The 15864-nt window shown below is 57.2% G+C and overlaps 2 protein-coding genes across 5 annotated transcripts; one reads left to right on the top strand and one right to left on the bottom strand.

Moving 5' to 3' along the window:
- The first annotated feature begins 163 nt into the window (after positions 1–163).
- Positions 164–3472, top strand: CPLX3 (complexin 3). Its single transcript, XM_068991522.1, has 3 exons — positions 164–327; positions 1460–1547; positions 3248–3472. The coding sequence occupies exons 1-3, from the start codon at positions 164–166 to the stop codon at positions 3470–3472; spliced, it is 477 nt and encodes a 158-aa protein (XP_068847623.1).
- Positions 3473–8763: 5291 nt separating this feature from the next.
- On the bottom strand, positions 8764–15669 carry ULK3 (unc-51 like kinase 3). Of its 4 annotated transcripts, XM_068991045.1 has the most exons (16): positions 15549–15669; positions 14749–14889; positions 14544–14664; positions 13750–13854; positions 12924–13067; positions 12659–12741; positions 11890–12045; positions 11608–11713; positions 11362–11402; positions 11034–11136; positions 10833–10897; positions 10669–10747; positions 10552–10592; positions 10132–10179; positions 9914–9980; positions 8764–9794 (listed from the first exon to the last, which is right to left on the bottom strand). In XM_068991045.1, exons 1-16 carry the CDS (start codon positions 15648–15650, stop codon positions 9778–9780), a joined length of 1419 nt encoding a protein of 472 aa, XP_068847146.1. In that variant the 5' UTR covers positions 15651–15669; the 3' UTR covers positions 8764–9777. The 4 variants fall into 4 exon arrangements, with proteins under 4 accessions (XP_068847146.1, XP_068847145.1, XP_068847147.1 ...); XM_068991044.1 differs by having other exon boundaries at positions 8764–9980; XM_068991046.1 differs by having other exon boundaries at positions 8764–9980; positions 10138–10179.
- Positions 15670–15864: the final 195 nt, after the last annotated feature.

Raw genomic sequence — 15864 nt, 5'->3', positions numbered from 1 at the left:
ATGGAGGCGGGCCCGGGCAGGGGCGGGCGGTGGGCGGCGCAGAGCGTGGGGCGCCAGCCTGCGGCGGGAGCTGTCCCTGAGACCTAGTGCTGAAGTAGGAGCGGACGTGCCTGGGTGCCCGCCGCGTGGTAATCGGCGCCCGGTGCCCGGGTCAGCGAAGACCATGGCGTTCATGGTGAAGACCATGGTGGGCGGCCAGCTGAAGAACCTCACTGGGAGCCTGGGGGGCTGCGAGGACAAGGGGGACGGGGACAAGTCGGCCGCCGAAGCGCAGGGCATGAGCCGAGAGGAGTATGAGGAGTATCAGAAGCAACTGGTGGAAGAGAAGTGAGTGGCATCCCTTCCTGACTCCACGGCCCTTCCCACCCCCCAAGAGCCGCCCGGCCCACCCTTAGGGCAGTCTCAGACCCCGAGCCCCTCCCCTACTTTTCCAGAGGAGGTAAGGGCCGGGCCCTCTAGGTTGCCCCCAGAGCCACCCCGTCTCCAACCTAGAACCCCGCTCCACTTTTACATTCGGGCCCAGAGGGAGTGGGGGCAGGGGCGACAGGGGCCTGAGACGAGGTGGGGGCACGTGCATTTCTGACGAAACAAGTAATCCCTTAATCCGATCTGGTCTCAGCCGTCTGTGTCTTCCAACTGGAGCTCCTCTGAGCCTGAGGCTCAGAGCAAAGCGCTGCAGCTGATATAATCAGTCACAGAGACATCCCGAGATGAGGACACTCTTGTGCGAGGACAATGCTGGGACAGAGAGGTACCTGGAGTGGAGTTAGGAGCTCAACTCCACACTAGGCTGCTTGGGTCAGATCCTGGCTTCGCTTCTTTTTTGCTGGGTGACCCTAGGCAAGTTACTTTCTGTGCCTCAGTTTCTTCTTCTGTAAAATGTGGGTGGTGATAAAACATGCTGTATATGTTTATGAGGGTTAATACTTAATGTACATAAACCGCTTAGCAAGACACCTGGCACATGGCAAACCATTAAATGTTAGCTATTATTTCACTTAATCACGATAACAGTTTTGTGAGCTGCAAAATCTTATCCCCATTTTACAAAACAGGAAAGTAAGTGATTTACTCAAAGACAAAAAGTGGTAGTGGAGCCAGGATGCGAACCCGTGTCTGTCCCAAATACTTTTCCCCACACTGACACAACCTGTCAGAAAAAGGAAAAACAGACCGAGTCAGATGCCACCTATGTTAGGGTCCGGAAAGCCAGACAGACTGCCCCGATAGCTGCATCGGGCGACGTGTGTGGAGGCAATAAAGGGCACTGTGATACCCGAGAGAGGCAGTGAAAATTAATCTTGGCTGGTTAGAGCACCCAACATACCGGCCCGCGGCCGGCGGGGGCGAGAGCCAAGTAAACTTCGGCTAGGACATAGAGACCCTTCCCGCCCCTTCCTCGCAGGCCCCGCCCATTTTCTCAGCCCTGATGGTGATTCCGCCCCTGGTGCCCCCACAGGATGGAGCGGGACGCGCAGTTCACGCAGAGGAAGGCAGAGCGGGCCACGCTGCGGAGCCACTTCCGAGACAAATACCGGCTGCCCAAGGTAAGCTTAAGGAAGCTGGGCTGCAAGACACATCCGGGACCCTGAGCTGTGGGCTCCGGACCCCTTTGCCGTACTCCTGGCGCTGCAACTCTCAAGGAGTGTTTGATTAAATTAACGATTCTCTCACTCCTTCATTCATTCACGGTTAATTAGCGCCTGCCAAGGGCCAGGGCTTGACGCTGAGAGGTAGCCCAGAGGTAGTGCAGATGGGTTTGTGTTTCTGGAGTCAATCCAGGCCCCTTCTCTCCTCCAACTCCCACTCACCCAACCCAGAGTCAGGCCTAGGCATATGAAGAGTTGGAAGGCAGTAGATTCTACCTCAGGGGTAAAATCTCTTGGCGCTTCTGAACACCCAGGGAGGGAGATGGACCGAGAGAAGGCAGCACCTTCTGTGTGCTTGATCTTCATGCCCTTACCTAACCCTTCAGTAACTCTGCCAGGTAGCTACTACCCACATGTACAGATAAGGAAACTGAGGCTCAGAGAGATTAACGGACTTGGCTATGGTCAGACACAGCCAGAGAGTGAAGGGAGTGGGAAAAGAGATCAAGCCTGTACCTGCTGAGCCTGCACTTGCTCCCAGACCCCTGGTTGCCTTCCAAAGTATGAAGTCTGTCTGCAGAGAGTAAAGTACCCCCCTTGACTGCCCAAGTAGCTAGGAGGACGTCTCCTCTAGGCTCTGCAGCATCAGATGACCATGTGAGAGTTCTGCTCCTGTTGCCTAAGGAGGGAACTGAGGCACAAGCCACTGCCCCTGCCCAGAAGCTAGACTCTGAGGAGAAAGGGAAGCACAGGCTATACCTGAACTTGATCTTGCACTTGAATTGGAGGATCAGATATGTGAATGTCATATTCACTCATTCAGTACATGTTTACTGAGCCCCTGGCTGCCTCTGATTTCCCACAGAGCACTAGTCTTTTGAAAATCTCTCAAAGGGAGAGTCAAACTCAGCTAGGAATGGATCATCCTCAAATGCTTGCACTAAGCATATAAGAGAAACAACTCTGCCATCAGAGAATTCTGAATATCCTAGGAGAGGGAAGACTTGGCTGTAACTGAGTAGGACATAAAGTGGAAAGCCAAAGAGCCCCCAAAAGGACAGGGAAGTGGAATGACCATCAGTAGGTAGGTGCTGTGCAAAGAGGACACAGATGTTGGAATGAGGGACATAGGTTTACATTTAGCTCCCCCACTTCCAAGTGGTGTGACTTTGGGCAAATTACTAAAGTTATCTGAGCCTCAATTTCCTTATTTGTAAAATGGAGAAAATAATACCTACCTCACAGGGTTGTTGTGAGCATTAAAAGCACTCAGCTCAGTGTCAACCATGTGATAGGTGTTGGATGAATGGAATCCATCACTGTGATGGGTAACATTCTTCAGTGTAGTTAATGACAGTCAACACACAACTTAGCTGACTCAGTCTGACTCCGAAGTATTTTTATGTTGTCGTTACTCACTGAGCTAGTGTCTTACCATCAGTATCTCAGGGTGAAGTCAGGCGGTGTGAAAGGGCAAGGTCTCCATATCCAAGTGTCAAAAGCTTGATCCTGGCATGGAGAAGGGGGGCTGAGTTCACTGGAACCTGGAGTTCCGGAATCCTGGGGCCTGGAACGCAGTCCAGGCTCCTCCTTGCCCCTCAACTCTGAGTCCCCACAGACCTGCAACCCCATCGCACCCCTTTCCCTCTTCCCTTCAGAACGAGACAGACGAGAGCCAAATCCAGATGGCAGGTGGAGATGTGGAGCTGCCCCGGGAGCTGGCCAAGATGATTGAGGAGGACACAGAGGAGGAGGAGGAGAGGGCCTCGGTCCTTGGGCAGCTGGCCAGCCTCCCTGGCTTGGACCTCGGCTCACTCAAGGACAAGGCCCAGAGCACACTGGGGGACCTCAAGCAATCAGCTGAGAGGTGCCACATCATGTGACTACTTCCCTTGGGGTGACCAGACGGCTGGGCCCACACAAGTGCTGAGAACATGTCTCAGCTTCCAGGGACCCATATCCCATCTTGGCTTTGTCTCCTTGCCCCAGGCCAGCCCCAGGACCCTTCTCATCCAGGGCTCCAGTCTGCCTTCTGCTCTCGCCCTCTCCACTGGGAGCAAAGTTCCCATTCCTCACCCTACCCCTCAGGACCCACCATCCCTACTCAGCCTGGGAAGGCCTCCCAGGATTGTAGGAATAGACCTGACCCTCTCTGACCATGCCAAGTTCCTGCACATAGGAGAACCCATAGAGGGACACACAGAGGGACACAGAGATCCTGGTGTGAGCAGAGGGGTATGTCACAGATGCATCCCAGCACACACAGACACAAACACGGGCCAGCTCCCCAGGTGCCTAGCTCCTCTAGACACCAACAGTCAGATATGCTCAGGGGAGCTTTAAGCAGACACTCACAATAGACAGGAGGCCTGAGTTCAAGTCTCCACATTTATTCTCCTAAAACCCACCACCCTTTCTGGGCCTCAATTCATCATCTGTAAAATTGGAATGGACTGGGTGATTTTTAAGACTTCCTAGCTTGGCCTCCCTGACCCTTGAGAGTCAGCCCCACACCCCTCCTTGGGTAGAGCAGCAGCTGCAGCCATAGTCTCAAGCGGCTGCCACTGTGGGCTCTGGCTCTTGGAAGCTGAGTGATGCTATGTGAGGGGCTTAGTGCCAAGGATGAAGCTGGCAATGAACAGTAGCCCAGGAGGCTCCAGGCCTTCTCTGGGCCCAGGGCCCAGACAATTTCTGTTCTGTTCCTGTAGAACTCTCTCTGGATTCCATAGCTGGATTTCCTCTCTCAGTGCAGTGAAAAATAAAAATTCCAAATGACTTGCCTATTTTACTTCCTACTGACCTCCAGGAGTCTCGGGTTTCACAGGCCCCTAACCTTGCCCTTGGAGGGGTATTCTCTACCTCCTCATCCACAGCTTCATAGGAGTGCCAACTCCTATAAGATACTCAAGCAGTCATCCAGATGGGCTGCACCAGGGGAGGCAGGAGGCATTACCTGAGCCTGCAGGAGGGGCTAAGACTCAACCACAGCTGTCTCTGGCACCTGTGCCTATCCCCTTCCACATCTTGGCCATCAAAGGTGTAACAAAACGCAGGCAGGGCAACTGCCTTCCAGCCCAGGCACTGCTGTGTGACTTTGAGCCGGTCCCTTTCCTTCTCTGAGCCTGTTTCCTCCCCCGCTGTGATATTAAGAGCCCCCACTCAATAATAATAACACCTGGTTCAAAGAGTGGCCATTTGTAAAGCCCTTGGCACATGATGGACCATATCAATAAATGGTAACTTGTTCTTAAAAAAAAAAAGTGTAGAGTCCAAATCTCATCTTGCTCACCTATGTGTGTGCTCCAGGGGTGGGGGTTATCCAGGAGACCAACCAGGAGGCTCTGCAAGCAGGCCATCTCAGGGGCCTGAGAGGAACAAGGTGCTCCAGGCAGATCCTGGTGCCCCCGTTTGACACCAGACTGTAGAAAAGCCAGCCAAGATTTACAGGCAGAAGAGCCATCTCGGGGTTTGGTTTCAAGGGCAAAGCTTCCATTAGGCTCCTTTGTAAAATAAGAACAAGAAACATAAAACCTGTGCAGTAGGTAATGCGGGGAGAGGTGGGAGAGAATGAGAGGACAGTGAGTTAGGATGGTGGGGGCAGGGAGGGACACGGGCCCAGGATCTGGGCAGTGATGCTCAGCTGTCACGCTGGGTCTTCTCTCCTGAACACCCCAGGAAAAGGGGCCTGGGCTGCCCCCAAGCGTGATCATGGGACAAAACCCCTCCTGACCTTCCTGGAGCTGGAGGAGGCCAAGTTCTGGCCCCAGGTTGTGGGGGGTGGGGCATGGGCCACCCCGGCAGCATCAGCAGCAAGGCCCACGTCAGCACTCCACCCTCCAGGGGCCTTCTGCCTAATGGGACTGGACAGACCCTTTCCCCTCAGTGGTTTGCAGGACCAAAAGCGAAAGAGCAGGGATGCAGGCCATGGGGAGGCCAGGGGGTGAACAATCACTGAACCCTCACAAAATGGGCTGGCTGGGGCCTGGGGTTAGGGAGTAGGAGGGGGCCAAGCCCCCACTCTGGCTCCTTGCTCACAGCCTGAGAACCTTGAGGGGCCCTGACCTGTCTGCCTGTCCCTGGAATTGAGGTGGAGGGGGCAGTGAAGGCTCTGGGGCTCAGGCAGAGATGGGCAAGGAGGGCGGGCTGAGGGATGCACAGGCTCTGCTCACCTCCCCGCCTCGCTCTTCCTTCCCCTGCTCTCTGGGCTTCCCTGTCAGCCCATGGCCCTCTCATCTGTATCTCCAACCCTCGGTCTCCTTCCTGGCTGACACCCACCCAACACCTACACCCTCAATGTGAGGCTGACCTGGCCTAGCTGGAGGCCCCCCTGCATCTGCCGCACTCTCAGCCCTCAGCCCCACAGTCCACCACCAGACTGCCACTCTCCTCCCATCCTGCTTCTACTTCCACTTAGACCATCACTTTCTTGATTAGTCCATCCTCCCGGTGTGATGTTAGGGTCACAAAGCCACTTACCACCAAAACTTTCCAGACCGATGCAAGTCCCACCATTAGCGCACCATAGTTTAGAAAAGGTATCTTTCTTCTCCCGGCCCCTCCCTCCTGTTCTCTCCTTTCTTCCTTCTCACCCTGCAGGCAGTCTGAGGATACAGGACATGTTGACAGGTGATAAGACAGCCCCTCCAACCCCAGTCACTTTCAGGAGGAAGACAACAGAGCTGGCCGGCCTGCTCCCTCTCACCCCCACCCTCAGGCTCTCTGGCTCTAGAAACAGGGGACTTCAGGGAGATAAGTGGCGACTCCTGGCCCCTGCCGGGCTCAAGTCCCCTTCTGCCTTCACCCCTGCAGACAGCCCAGGCCTGGTTCCCAGAAGGAGGAGGGGTACAGAGAGAAGTGACTTTCTGGAGGCCAGTGATCTCCATGGAGGAGCTGGAAAGGGTGGTGATGGGTTTGGAGTTGAGAGGCTCTTTCCCTTCCCCCAGTGGCCATATGGTCCCTCCTCCACCACTGGAGGCCCTGGCAGGGGCAGGCAACGGGACATCTGGGGGATGTCCATTTGCTGAGCCCGAGCTGCTGGCAGTGCCTACTGACCCAGCTGAGTCCTGAGGCTGGGTTGGGGGTGGGGAGCCACACATGAGGGGAGCGCAAGGGAACCACGGAGCCTGCTGCCCTGCCTCCCACCCGGTGCCTGCCAGACATCACTGTTCCCAGAATCTGTGTGAGGCTCACTGGGTCTGGGGAAGCAGCAACGCCGAGGCTACCTTATCTCTAATCAACAAGAACCGCGCCTCTGTCTGTTCGATCATGACTGCAAGTCTATGTGGGGTCTGCATGGGTGAGTGTTTTTGTAGGTGTCTGTGGCCCGTGGCCTGTTAGTATGTGTGTGTGTGTGGCGGGGGTGGGTGTGAGTTACTCTGGGGAAAGTGCAGTGGCCCCTTCTTTCATACCCGTGCCTCCGGGTTGGGCCATCTCCCTCTCAGGGAGGGCCTGGATGGCAGCTGGCCTCTGAGGACAATGGCCCTTCTAGACGAAGTCCCTCAGGAACCAAGGTTCTGTGTCCCTCACCCCAGTTGGTCAGGCAGGCTGGCCAGAGACGCCTGGGTCCCTCAACCTGCTCCAGAGGCCCATCTGCTTCTCCCAGGGCTGGCCCCTTGGGAGACAGAGGGCCCTGTGCTGGGTGGGCTGGGGGGACTTGGTGGAGGTGAGAGGACAGGGCAGGGTGAGCACCCAGAGGCTGGGAGGGAGAGGTGGCCTGCCCTGTCTTGGGCACTCTTAAAGTGTTAAAGGTGAGAGATGGAAACTCTTGCTCCTAGGAAAAAAACTTATTAAAAAGGATTAGCATTATTTCCCATAGGCCTCTGTCATTTAAAGAAAGCCCTGGGGAGCCCCAACTCCTCTGGCTGGGCTGCCTCCCTCCATGGCAGGTGGCTTAGACACATAAACATCTCACCCAGGGAGGGCCCTTCCCCAGGGCCTCCTCCGCCAGCCTCTGGCTGCAGGTCTTTCCTATACCCAGTGCCCTCATGTGGGCCCACTCCCCGCCACAATCACATGCAGAATGCTATCAGGCCCCTGTCCTCAGATCGCCAATGCAGACACCACAAATAGAAACTGGGGCCTCCGGGGCCAAGCTTTTACCCCATTATCCTTCTATTTGATTAGTCTTTCACAAACCCCATCCTTCCTCATTCCCATTCTCCCTCCCATCCATTTCTCTCAATTTATCCACCCAACTGGATCCATTCATTCTCCTCCTTCCTTCTCATTTTACTCAGAGGGCTTTCTGTCCAGCCCACTCCCAGAAATAATCTGAATGCATTCCTCTGAAAATAAGTTTTGAATTCTGTGTGCCAGGCTCACAGGTTCCCATGGGGCATTTACCTTCATCCTCATTTTACTGAGAAACAGGCTACTCAATGGGTCCCAAACTTCAGAGCCACAGAGCATGGCCAGGATTTTAGCTCTGCTTCCTGCCTTCCGGGTCACTGCTCCACACTGCCACCCAATGGTCAGGCTTCTGGAGAAGTTAGCCCTTTAAGGTCTGCATGGAAGGCTGAGCAGCGAGGGAACTTGGGCCTTGGTGGCTGCCCAAGGGGGTGAGCTCAGTCTCCCTAGGTCCCCAAAGATGCTTCTCCCACCAGAAGGTGGGCAGAGGGCTGCTGGAAACAGCCCCAACTTGGGGGGCCCTGGGGAGCTGAGCATGAGACCCGAGGGGATGCCCTTTCCCTAATCCAGCTCACTAGCCCAGGGTGAGAGGCGGTGCAGCTAGGATGAGGAGTATGCAGCACAGATGTTCAACAGAATCACACCTGCCACCGGGGCATCCTCCCCGTGCAGACAGGAAGGGCCTTCCCTAGGCTCCGAGGCCTGTGCTTGCGGCTCCCCACTGCTCTCCTGGGCGGTGGGAGGCCTGGCAGCCGGGAGAGCCAGAACCCCGGGGGCTGAGGGGCTGAGGGCAGGGAGCAGATGAGGCTTTCACTCCCCTGACCCTGTGACCTCCCCCAGCCTCCTGCATTCCACCCAGCTTTTCCTGGAGCCCCTCTAGCCCCAGCCTGTGAGCTGGGGCTCTCTCTCCTGTTTTTCCCAGGGCAAGAAGAGAAGAACAAATTCAGAAAATAATTTTAATAGAAAAACAATGAATTATATTCTTTACACCCAGTCTCCTATAGGGAAGGCAGACAACTCTTGCCCCAAGGAGGCATTTAAGGACAGAAGGATTAGAAATCACTAACACCCCCTCTGATTGTTTAGAAGAGAAGGCTAAATAACTCCAGGTAGATATATTCGTTCCAGGTTAAAGACACTTTGTTCTCCTGGAAGCCCACGTAGGGGCTTGAGGAGAGAGTAATAGTGCCACTGGAGAGATGGGGAGAACCCAGCCCAGGAAAGGGGAGGGAGCTTGCCTGGGGACACACTCTGGCGGAGCAGTCGTGTCAGACCCAGGATCAGGTCCCTGGATCACTGGTTCCCCCGGAGCCTGCATGCCTCCCCATCCCAGGCCTGGACCAGCTCTGCGGTCAGTACAGGCATTCCTCAGAGGGATGAAGGTGGGAGGGATGAGGATTGAGGACCCATCCCCCTTATGCCCCCCAGACCAGGGCAAGAACAAGGCATGGGTTTCTCAAATTTGCCCCATCTCTACCAAAGATATTATTTTCATGCATGAAGGATAATCTTAAAATATTGAGAGGGTAGGTCGGGGTCAGCTCCCAGGAAGACTGGTTGAGCTCTGCAGGGCTGAGTGGATATGGTGGGATGGGTGGTCCCTGAGGGGTCTTGGAAGCCCTGTTCCAGTGCACAGAGGGAGGTGAGGCTCCCAGGAAAGACAGGGGTGGGCACAGCTGCCTGCTGGCAGGGAGTGAAAAGAGCAGGAATGCCCTGCAGGGCCCTCACCTCACAGTAAAACCAGAAATCAACAGGCTCAGTGCCCAGCAACCACCAAACAACAAGTCACGTGACAGAAACACACTTCTCCCAGGGTTCTGCCCACCCCAGGCCAAGGCCCCGTGCTCCCGGCACACACCATGGGCTCTTAGACTCTCTAGGGAGTCAGGAGTCTCCCAAGGGGTGCTGGGGATCCTGTGGTATGTGGGCGGGGGGGGGGGGGTGTCCCAGAACTGCCCATCCAGGAAGCCTGCTCCTTAGTGTTGCTGAGGGCCACAGAATTCTGGGGGCCAGCTGGGGTGCATCCCCAGTTCCCAGTGATCTGTCTGATCATCCTTCAGGGTCACTGCAGAGTACAAGCTGTGGAGGGGAAGTGGGGAGCGTCAGTCTTGGGTCTCCGGCAAAAGAGGCAGAATCTAGGGCTGCCCCAGTCTTCATCCCTCCTCAAGTGAAGAGTCAGACCCCAGGGCAGGACTCACAGCTACGAACAGACTCCGACAGCCCCTCTTTGTCCAGGGTCTCGGCCTCCCAGTGAGCCTCTTTCATCTGCAGAACATAAAGGACAGACTGTGATGGAGATGCCTTCAGACAGTAACGAGAGGGAGACACAGCACAGGGGGCAGGGGACAGCTAGCCACAGGCAGAGCGGAGCAGAACGCACATAGCTTCGCCCCAGGGTGGGTCCCCACAGGCCCACCTTGACCTGCTCCTTCAGGTATTCAGCCCGAGCCATGAGATTCTGAACCTGCCAAGGGAAGACATGCCCAGGGATGTGGGGTGAGGAGAAGCCTTCAAGTCAAGCTCCTTCTCACTCCTAATGCTCCCTGGGATCCTCTGCCTCATCAGAACAACTTGCCTGAGTCCTTCTCTGCCCCTTCCTCCAGGAAGCCTCCTGACTGCTGCTCAGTTCCCAGACCCTGCCTGTCCCTCTGCCCTGACCCAAGCACCCAAGCCCTGATGACATGCACAGGAGTCACCAACTTAGCAAATCTATGAGGTTTGACTCTGAGACCTGGGGCACCTTGAGGGAACCCAAGGAGGTCCCCACACATGGAAGCAGGGCAAATGGGGACGAGGAACCCTACCCCCCACCGACCCTCCCAACCCCAGTGGGCACCTCAGTGTGAAGCAGCTCCCGCCTCCGGCATGGGGGCTCCGCTGCAGAGAGAGGGAGGGCGCGTGGTGAGGGCGGGGTGGCCGGGGGCCGGTGGGGAGGGTGGGGTTGGGGCCGTACCTGCCAGCAGCAGCAGCAGCTCCCCCAGACTGTGCTGGTACAGGGCCAGCGCGTCCTGCTCCCCGCCAGCCTCTTCTTCCTGCAGCCACATGGACACTAGGTCGTCTAGGGGCGTGACCTGGATTCCTCCTGCCCTGCCCAGACCCCTCCCAGCAGCTCCAAACCTTGGCCATGGCGGCCGAAGCCATTTCCAGGGCAGCCAGGAGGCGCGGCTTGTCCCGGGCCATCTCTGGGATGAGGGGCAAAGGCGCACTGTGAGCACTGTGAGAGGAGCCGTCTGCTTTCTCACCTCAGGACGCCTACCTCCACCTCCCTCCCCCTTGGGCTGGAGGGAAGTGGCCGGGGAACTGGTGGTCAGGGCCTACCTCTGAGCAGGTCTCGGGCAGAGGTCCCCTGCCTCAGCAGGGCCCGATTGGAGGAGGAGACGATGGCCTTGAGCTCCTCAGCTCGGGACACATACTGCCCTACCTGCTGGAGGGCAAGGGGCTGAGGAAGGGCTGTCCCTCACTGCCTCCCTCGCCAGCACCCAGCTCCAGGTTCACCCTCTGGGTCCTCAGTGATTGCCCCAAACTTCAACGTCAGGAGCCAACTGGGGCCGGCCTGAACCCCTTCCCAGGGAGGGAGGCTCCTCTAGAAGAGCCAAACCCCAGAGGCCCTGGACCCCTCCCCATGTCCTCAGGGGACTCTGATCACCTTCGCCTTAATTGCCTCCTTCCGCTGGGCGTCCGCTTCGTCTGCAGAAAGTGGGGGTTTAAATGAGGCCTCTGAAGCGAGGAGACCTCTGCCTCACACCAACCCCTCTGGAATCCCACAAAGCACTGAATTCCAGATTTCCCCACTGTCTTGTCTCCCACAAAATTCTGGAAGGGGAGCTGCTTCTGGAAGCCAGCCACTGTGGCTGTGGCTGACCCCACCCTGCCACACCTGCCTGGCACTCACAGTGCAGGGCGGGCACAAAGAAGTCCAGGGCCTTGCAGTAGAGAGACAAGGCGGCCGCAGCGTCCCCCTCCTGGTCCTTCTTCACAGCCTGCACCACCAGGGCGGTCTGCGGGAGGGCAGATTGGGAGTCATGCCCCCCCCATAACACTCACTGCGAGGGGTCATCCATACCCTGAGCCCACCCTCTGCCTCCTGCTGGGGATGTCACCTGGTCACCAATGAAAGGGTTTCGATGAAACCCCCCACCTGCCCTCAGCCCACCCGTCTCCACTGGCTGCTCACTGCTCGTGCCAGGCTCTCCCCACTGGGCATGTGCTCCAGGTCTACCCAAGGGTGGGCGAAGAAGTCCTGGAAGGAGATGCGGCGGCTGGGGTCCCGCTCCAGGAGCCGCTGCAGCAGATCTCGGCAGTCCTGGGAGAGTTGGGGCCGCAGGGGGAGCTGCAGGGGTAGGGGCGGAACAGATCACACTGGGCTCTGGCACCCTGGCCCCCAGCCCCCAGGGCCTGTCAGGACCACCCTGTCCTGGGGGGCCCCCAAGACACACATCTGACAGATGGAGAATATGAGACAAGGAGGAAGAGTGACAGGTCAGAGTGTGACAGCCAGTGAGAGCCAAGCCTCGTCCCCAGGCTCCTGTCTTTGTGATCCTATGGACTGTAGCCTGCTAGGCTCCTCTGTCCATGGGATTCTCCAGGCAAGAATACTGGGAGTGGGTTGCCATTTCCTCCTCCAGGGGATCTTCCCAACACAGGGATGAACACGCATCTCCTGTGTCTCCTGCACTGGCAGGCAGATTCTTTATGCCACCTGGGAAGCCCTTCTTCCCATGGGGAACCTGTAACAGGCTGTAGGGCATGCCTCTTACTCCTCACTATGGTTGATCTGGGTTCCCGGGACTGAATGGAGCCAACTTTCAGGCTAGAGCGTGCCCAGCTCCACAGTGGTGGCCTGGAGCCCACACCCCAGTCTGTGCAGGTGTCAGTGAGCTCTGCCACCTCAGGGCCCTGACTCCCGCTGCCCCTCACAGTTTCGAAGGCCCTGCTAGACCTACCTCAATAACCCGGTTGCTCCGGATCTTCTCTTCCAGCTCTGAGAACGACCTGGAGGCAAAGGGGGGCTGCCCGAAGAGGGCTTCTGTGGAAGGGAGGCAGAGGGCAGGCTGGGAGGGGATAGGGTCAAGCTGGGCCTGGCCCACTCCTGGAGAAGGGCCCCAGACCAGGAGGGTCAGTGTTCTCATTAAAACCCTTCAGGAGTGGCCCAGTGATGCTCTGACTGAGGCTGCTCTGACAGTGGGGGGCAGGGGACAGAGCTCTCACCATACAGGATGACCCCCACAGACCAGAGGTCTACACGGGCATCGTACTGCCGCTGACACACCATCTCGGGAGCCATGTAGAGGGGGGAGCCACGAAGCACATGCTTCTCATCCCGGGGGGACATGTGCTGTGCAAAGCCAAAGTCTGCAGGCAAGAGGCCAGGCAGCAGGCTCAGTTTCTGCTCCTGCTTTACAGACTCCCCCTGGGCTCCAGGGCAGGGCTCCTCCCACCCTCTAGACTCACCAGGATTAACCCCACTTCCTTACTCTGCTCATGTCGTTTCTCTCACTACAAACCCTTCTACTTCTTTGAGGGCATATATTCTCCCCATCCTGCACAGCCCACTGCACACCTTTTCCCAGGAAGCCCACCCTGATCACACCAGCAACGAGGATAAGGGGTCACTAGGGGTTGACCTCTCCCTCACTGTCCTACTCAGCTCAGTGGACCTCTCTGGCCTCCAGCTTCAAGTCAGTTCTCCTCCAAATTTTATCAGGGGCCACAACTACCCCTTTTCCCACTCCACACTTTCCAACACTGCCCCAGACTGAGCCATAGTTCGGTGATGGATTAAGGACTAAGTCTGGTCACACTTTGAACCCTGACCCCACCCAGGATATCACATCGCTGGAGTTGAGCATCGGTAGCCTGAGAAAGGCCCTACCTTTCGGTGACAGGGCCTGTCCCTGGACATCCCACCCTGTCGCTGTCTGATGACTCAACAGAGGGCTCCATGAGAACCAGGGCTGCTGAGCGAGCCCAGGCAGAAGGAGGCCTCTGCACACCCACCCTCGAAAACTCCACACCTTCCGTTCCAGACTCACACCTGCCAGTTTAAGGTGGGGCTTCTCCAGGGAGCTCAGCAGAATGTTCTGTGGCTTCAGGTCCAGGTGAGAGATGTTCCGTTCATGTAAGAACTGCAGGGCACTGGCTAGGCAGGAGGAACCGTGTAGAGTGACAGGTCAGAGAAGCCTCTCTCCCTTCCCCTCTCTTACCTGCCTGCCTGCCCAACCCCAGTTCTGGCCTGGTCTACCAAATGCTTTTTTTTTTGCCTGTGCTACATCTCAGCTGTGGCATGTGTGATCTAGTTCTCTGACCAGGGTTTGAATCTGGGCCCCCTGCGTTGGGAATGCAGAGTCTGATCTAACCACTGAACCACCAGCAAAGTCCCTACCAAATGCTTTACATACAAGCACCAGGCTCCGCTCCCCCGACTAAGACTTTGCTTGACCCCCACCTCGAGTGACCTCCTTCCTCCCTTGTACCCCTTCACAAGTCTCCCCTCCTCCTAGAAGCCTCCCTAGATGCCCCAGCCCTTTAGGCCCTTGCTCTTCTTCTTGGCAAAACACTTGGGTCTTTGGTATGTTCCACGAGGTCTTTATGTTACTGAATATGTTTCACGTGTGGAAGCTTGTACTCCCCACAGATGGGACTCCTCTCCCATCTCTCTCACAGCATCCTTAAGCTGGGGATGGGCAAAACGAAGAGTGGGCCCTACAAATCCAAGCTGGGATGGCGGGCAACTGCTAAGAGTGTCACAGCTCTAAGCCTGGGGCAGAAGTGGGGTGGGAGAGCAGAGATCATGAGAAGGGGTGTCAGGCTGGGGTCAGAGGCTTTTACCCAACTGCTGCATGAAGACCCGAGCCACCTTCTCAGGCAGAATCCTGCGGGTGTGGATGAAGCGAGACAGGTCACCTCCTGCGCAGAACTCCATGATGAGGTAGATGTTGTCACTGTCCCACTGGGGTTAGAGGCAGAGAGGAGGCTTGAAGAGAGTGGCCCTTCTCAGCCCCCTTTGGGTGGTCACCCCATCCCAAGCCCACACCTGGAAGTCTTTCAGCTGTACAATGTGGGGGTGTCGAATGCCCTTGAGGATCTCAATCTCTGTCAGAAGGTTTTCCACCGATGCCTTGTTCAGACTCTTCTTGGCCACACACTTTATGGCTACCACCTCCCGAGTATCCTTCTGTGGGGACAGGATATTCAAGGGCTCTGCCTTGAGAGGACCAGGAACCATGCATGGCCAGAAGGCTCTGGTCCCCTCTGACCCTGCTCCTCCTCTCTGGGCCTACCCACTCACACCAGCATTCAGGTTGCCCAGCTGCCCTTTCTCAGGGCAGTAAGGCACCCAGACTCTGGAATCCTGGCTTCCCTTACTAGCCTCTCTGCTTCACAATCCCTTTCATTGTATTCTAGAGTGCCCCTGCTAAGGCATGTTATTTACTGTTCTAAACTGCCCACTCTGCTTCCTAAGTGGGTTCAGCCTTCTAGATCCCTGCCCCAGACTCCTCCCAGCCCACAGGTATCCTCCCTGTTTGGAGCCTATTCTTCAGCCACTAACGCCGAGGCTCCATCGAGGTCTTCACTCGTTTCTCCGCACAACAGTGGTGTATATTTGTTTTGAAGACCTATCTGTGGCGGTCACCGCGCACCTCCTCCACAGAAGGTCGACCTGGCACAGGCTAGGCCATGCACCCTTAGCTCACGCCGTCTCAACCTCTCCCCGTTTCCCGGCCCCGTTTCCCGCTTGCTTAGCGTCTGGCGGGCACTGGGGCCAGAACCTCAGAAGTTCTCGAGCCCCCAACTGCTGCCTCGCACAGAAGCCCCGAGGCGCCCCGCACCCACCTTGGCGTAGGCCTTGTACACCGTGGCATACGTGCCACTGCCCAGGCGCTCAGTGAGAATGAAGCCGTCGAGCCGCGGGGGACCCCAGCCGGACCCCGCCATCCCGACAACCCGCGCCCGCGGCCGGGCGCTTCCTGGTTCCCGGAGCCGGGGTTCCGGCCAGGAGCCTAGAGGGGAGCGCGCGCGCGCGCGGCGGTAGCACCGGACTCCACACTGCCCCGAGCGGCGCCCGCCGGAAGTGCAGCGAGGCAGGCTGGGCGGGGCCCCGGCCCCCCACCGCCCCCGCGCCCCTCCCCTCCAGGTGCTCCAGGTGCGG

Source organism: Capricornis sumatraensis, chromosome 19 (genome assembly GCF_032405125.1).
Source record: "Capricornis sumatraensis isolate serow.1 chromosome 19, serow.2, whole genome shotgun sequence".
Lineage (NCBI taxonomy): Eukaryota > Metazoa > Chordata > Mammalia > Artiodactyla > Bovidae > Capricornis > Capricornis sumatraensis.
Note: the sequence above shows the minus strand (reverse complement) of the source record. Positions and strands in the feature narration are given on the sequence as shown.

Bases quoted from the DNA above. Each gene is read 5' to 3' on its own strand.
- CPLX3 (XM_068991522.1), top strand. From the start codon at position 164: ATGGCGTTCATGGTGAAGACCATGGTGGGCGGCCAGCTGAAGAACCTC. The intron at 328-1,459 runs GTGAGTGGCATC...GTGCCCCCACAG, and splicing joins AAGCAACTGGTGGAAGAGAA to GATGGAGCGGGACGCGCAGT. The intron at 1,548-3,247 runs GTAAGCTTAAGG...TCTTCCCTTCAG, and splicing joins ACAAATACCGGCTGCCCAAG to AACGAGACAGACGAGAGCCA.
- ULK3 (XM_068991044.1), bottom strand. From the start codon at position 15,650: ATGGCGGGGTCCGGCTGGGGTCCCCCGCGGCTCGACGGCTTCATTCTC. The intron at 13,855-14,543 runs GTAAAAGCCTCT...CCTCCTGCCTAG, and splicing joins GGTCTTCATGCAGCAGTTGG to CCAGTGCCCTGCAGTTCTTA. The intron at 10,180-10,551 runs GTGCCCACTGGG...TTCCCTTGGCAG, and splicing joins GGGAGCTGCTTCACACTGAG to GTTCAGAATCTCATGGCTCG.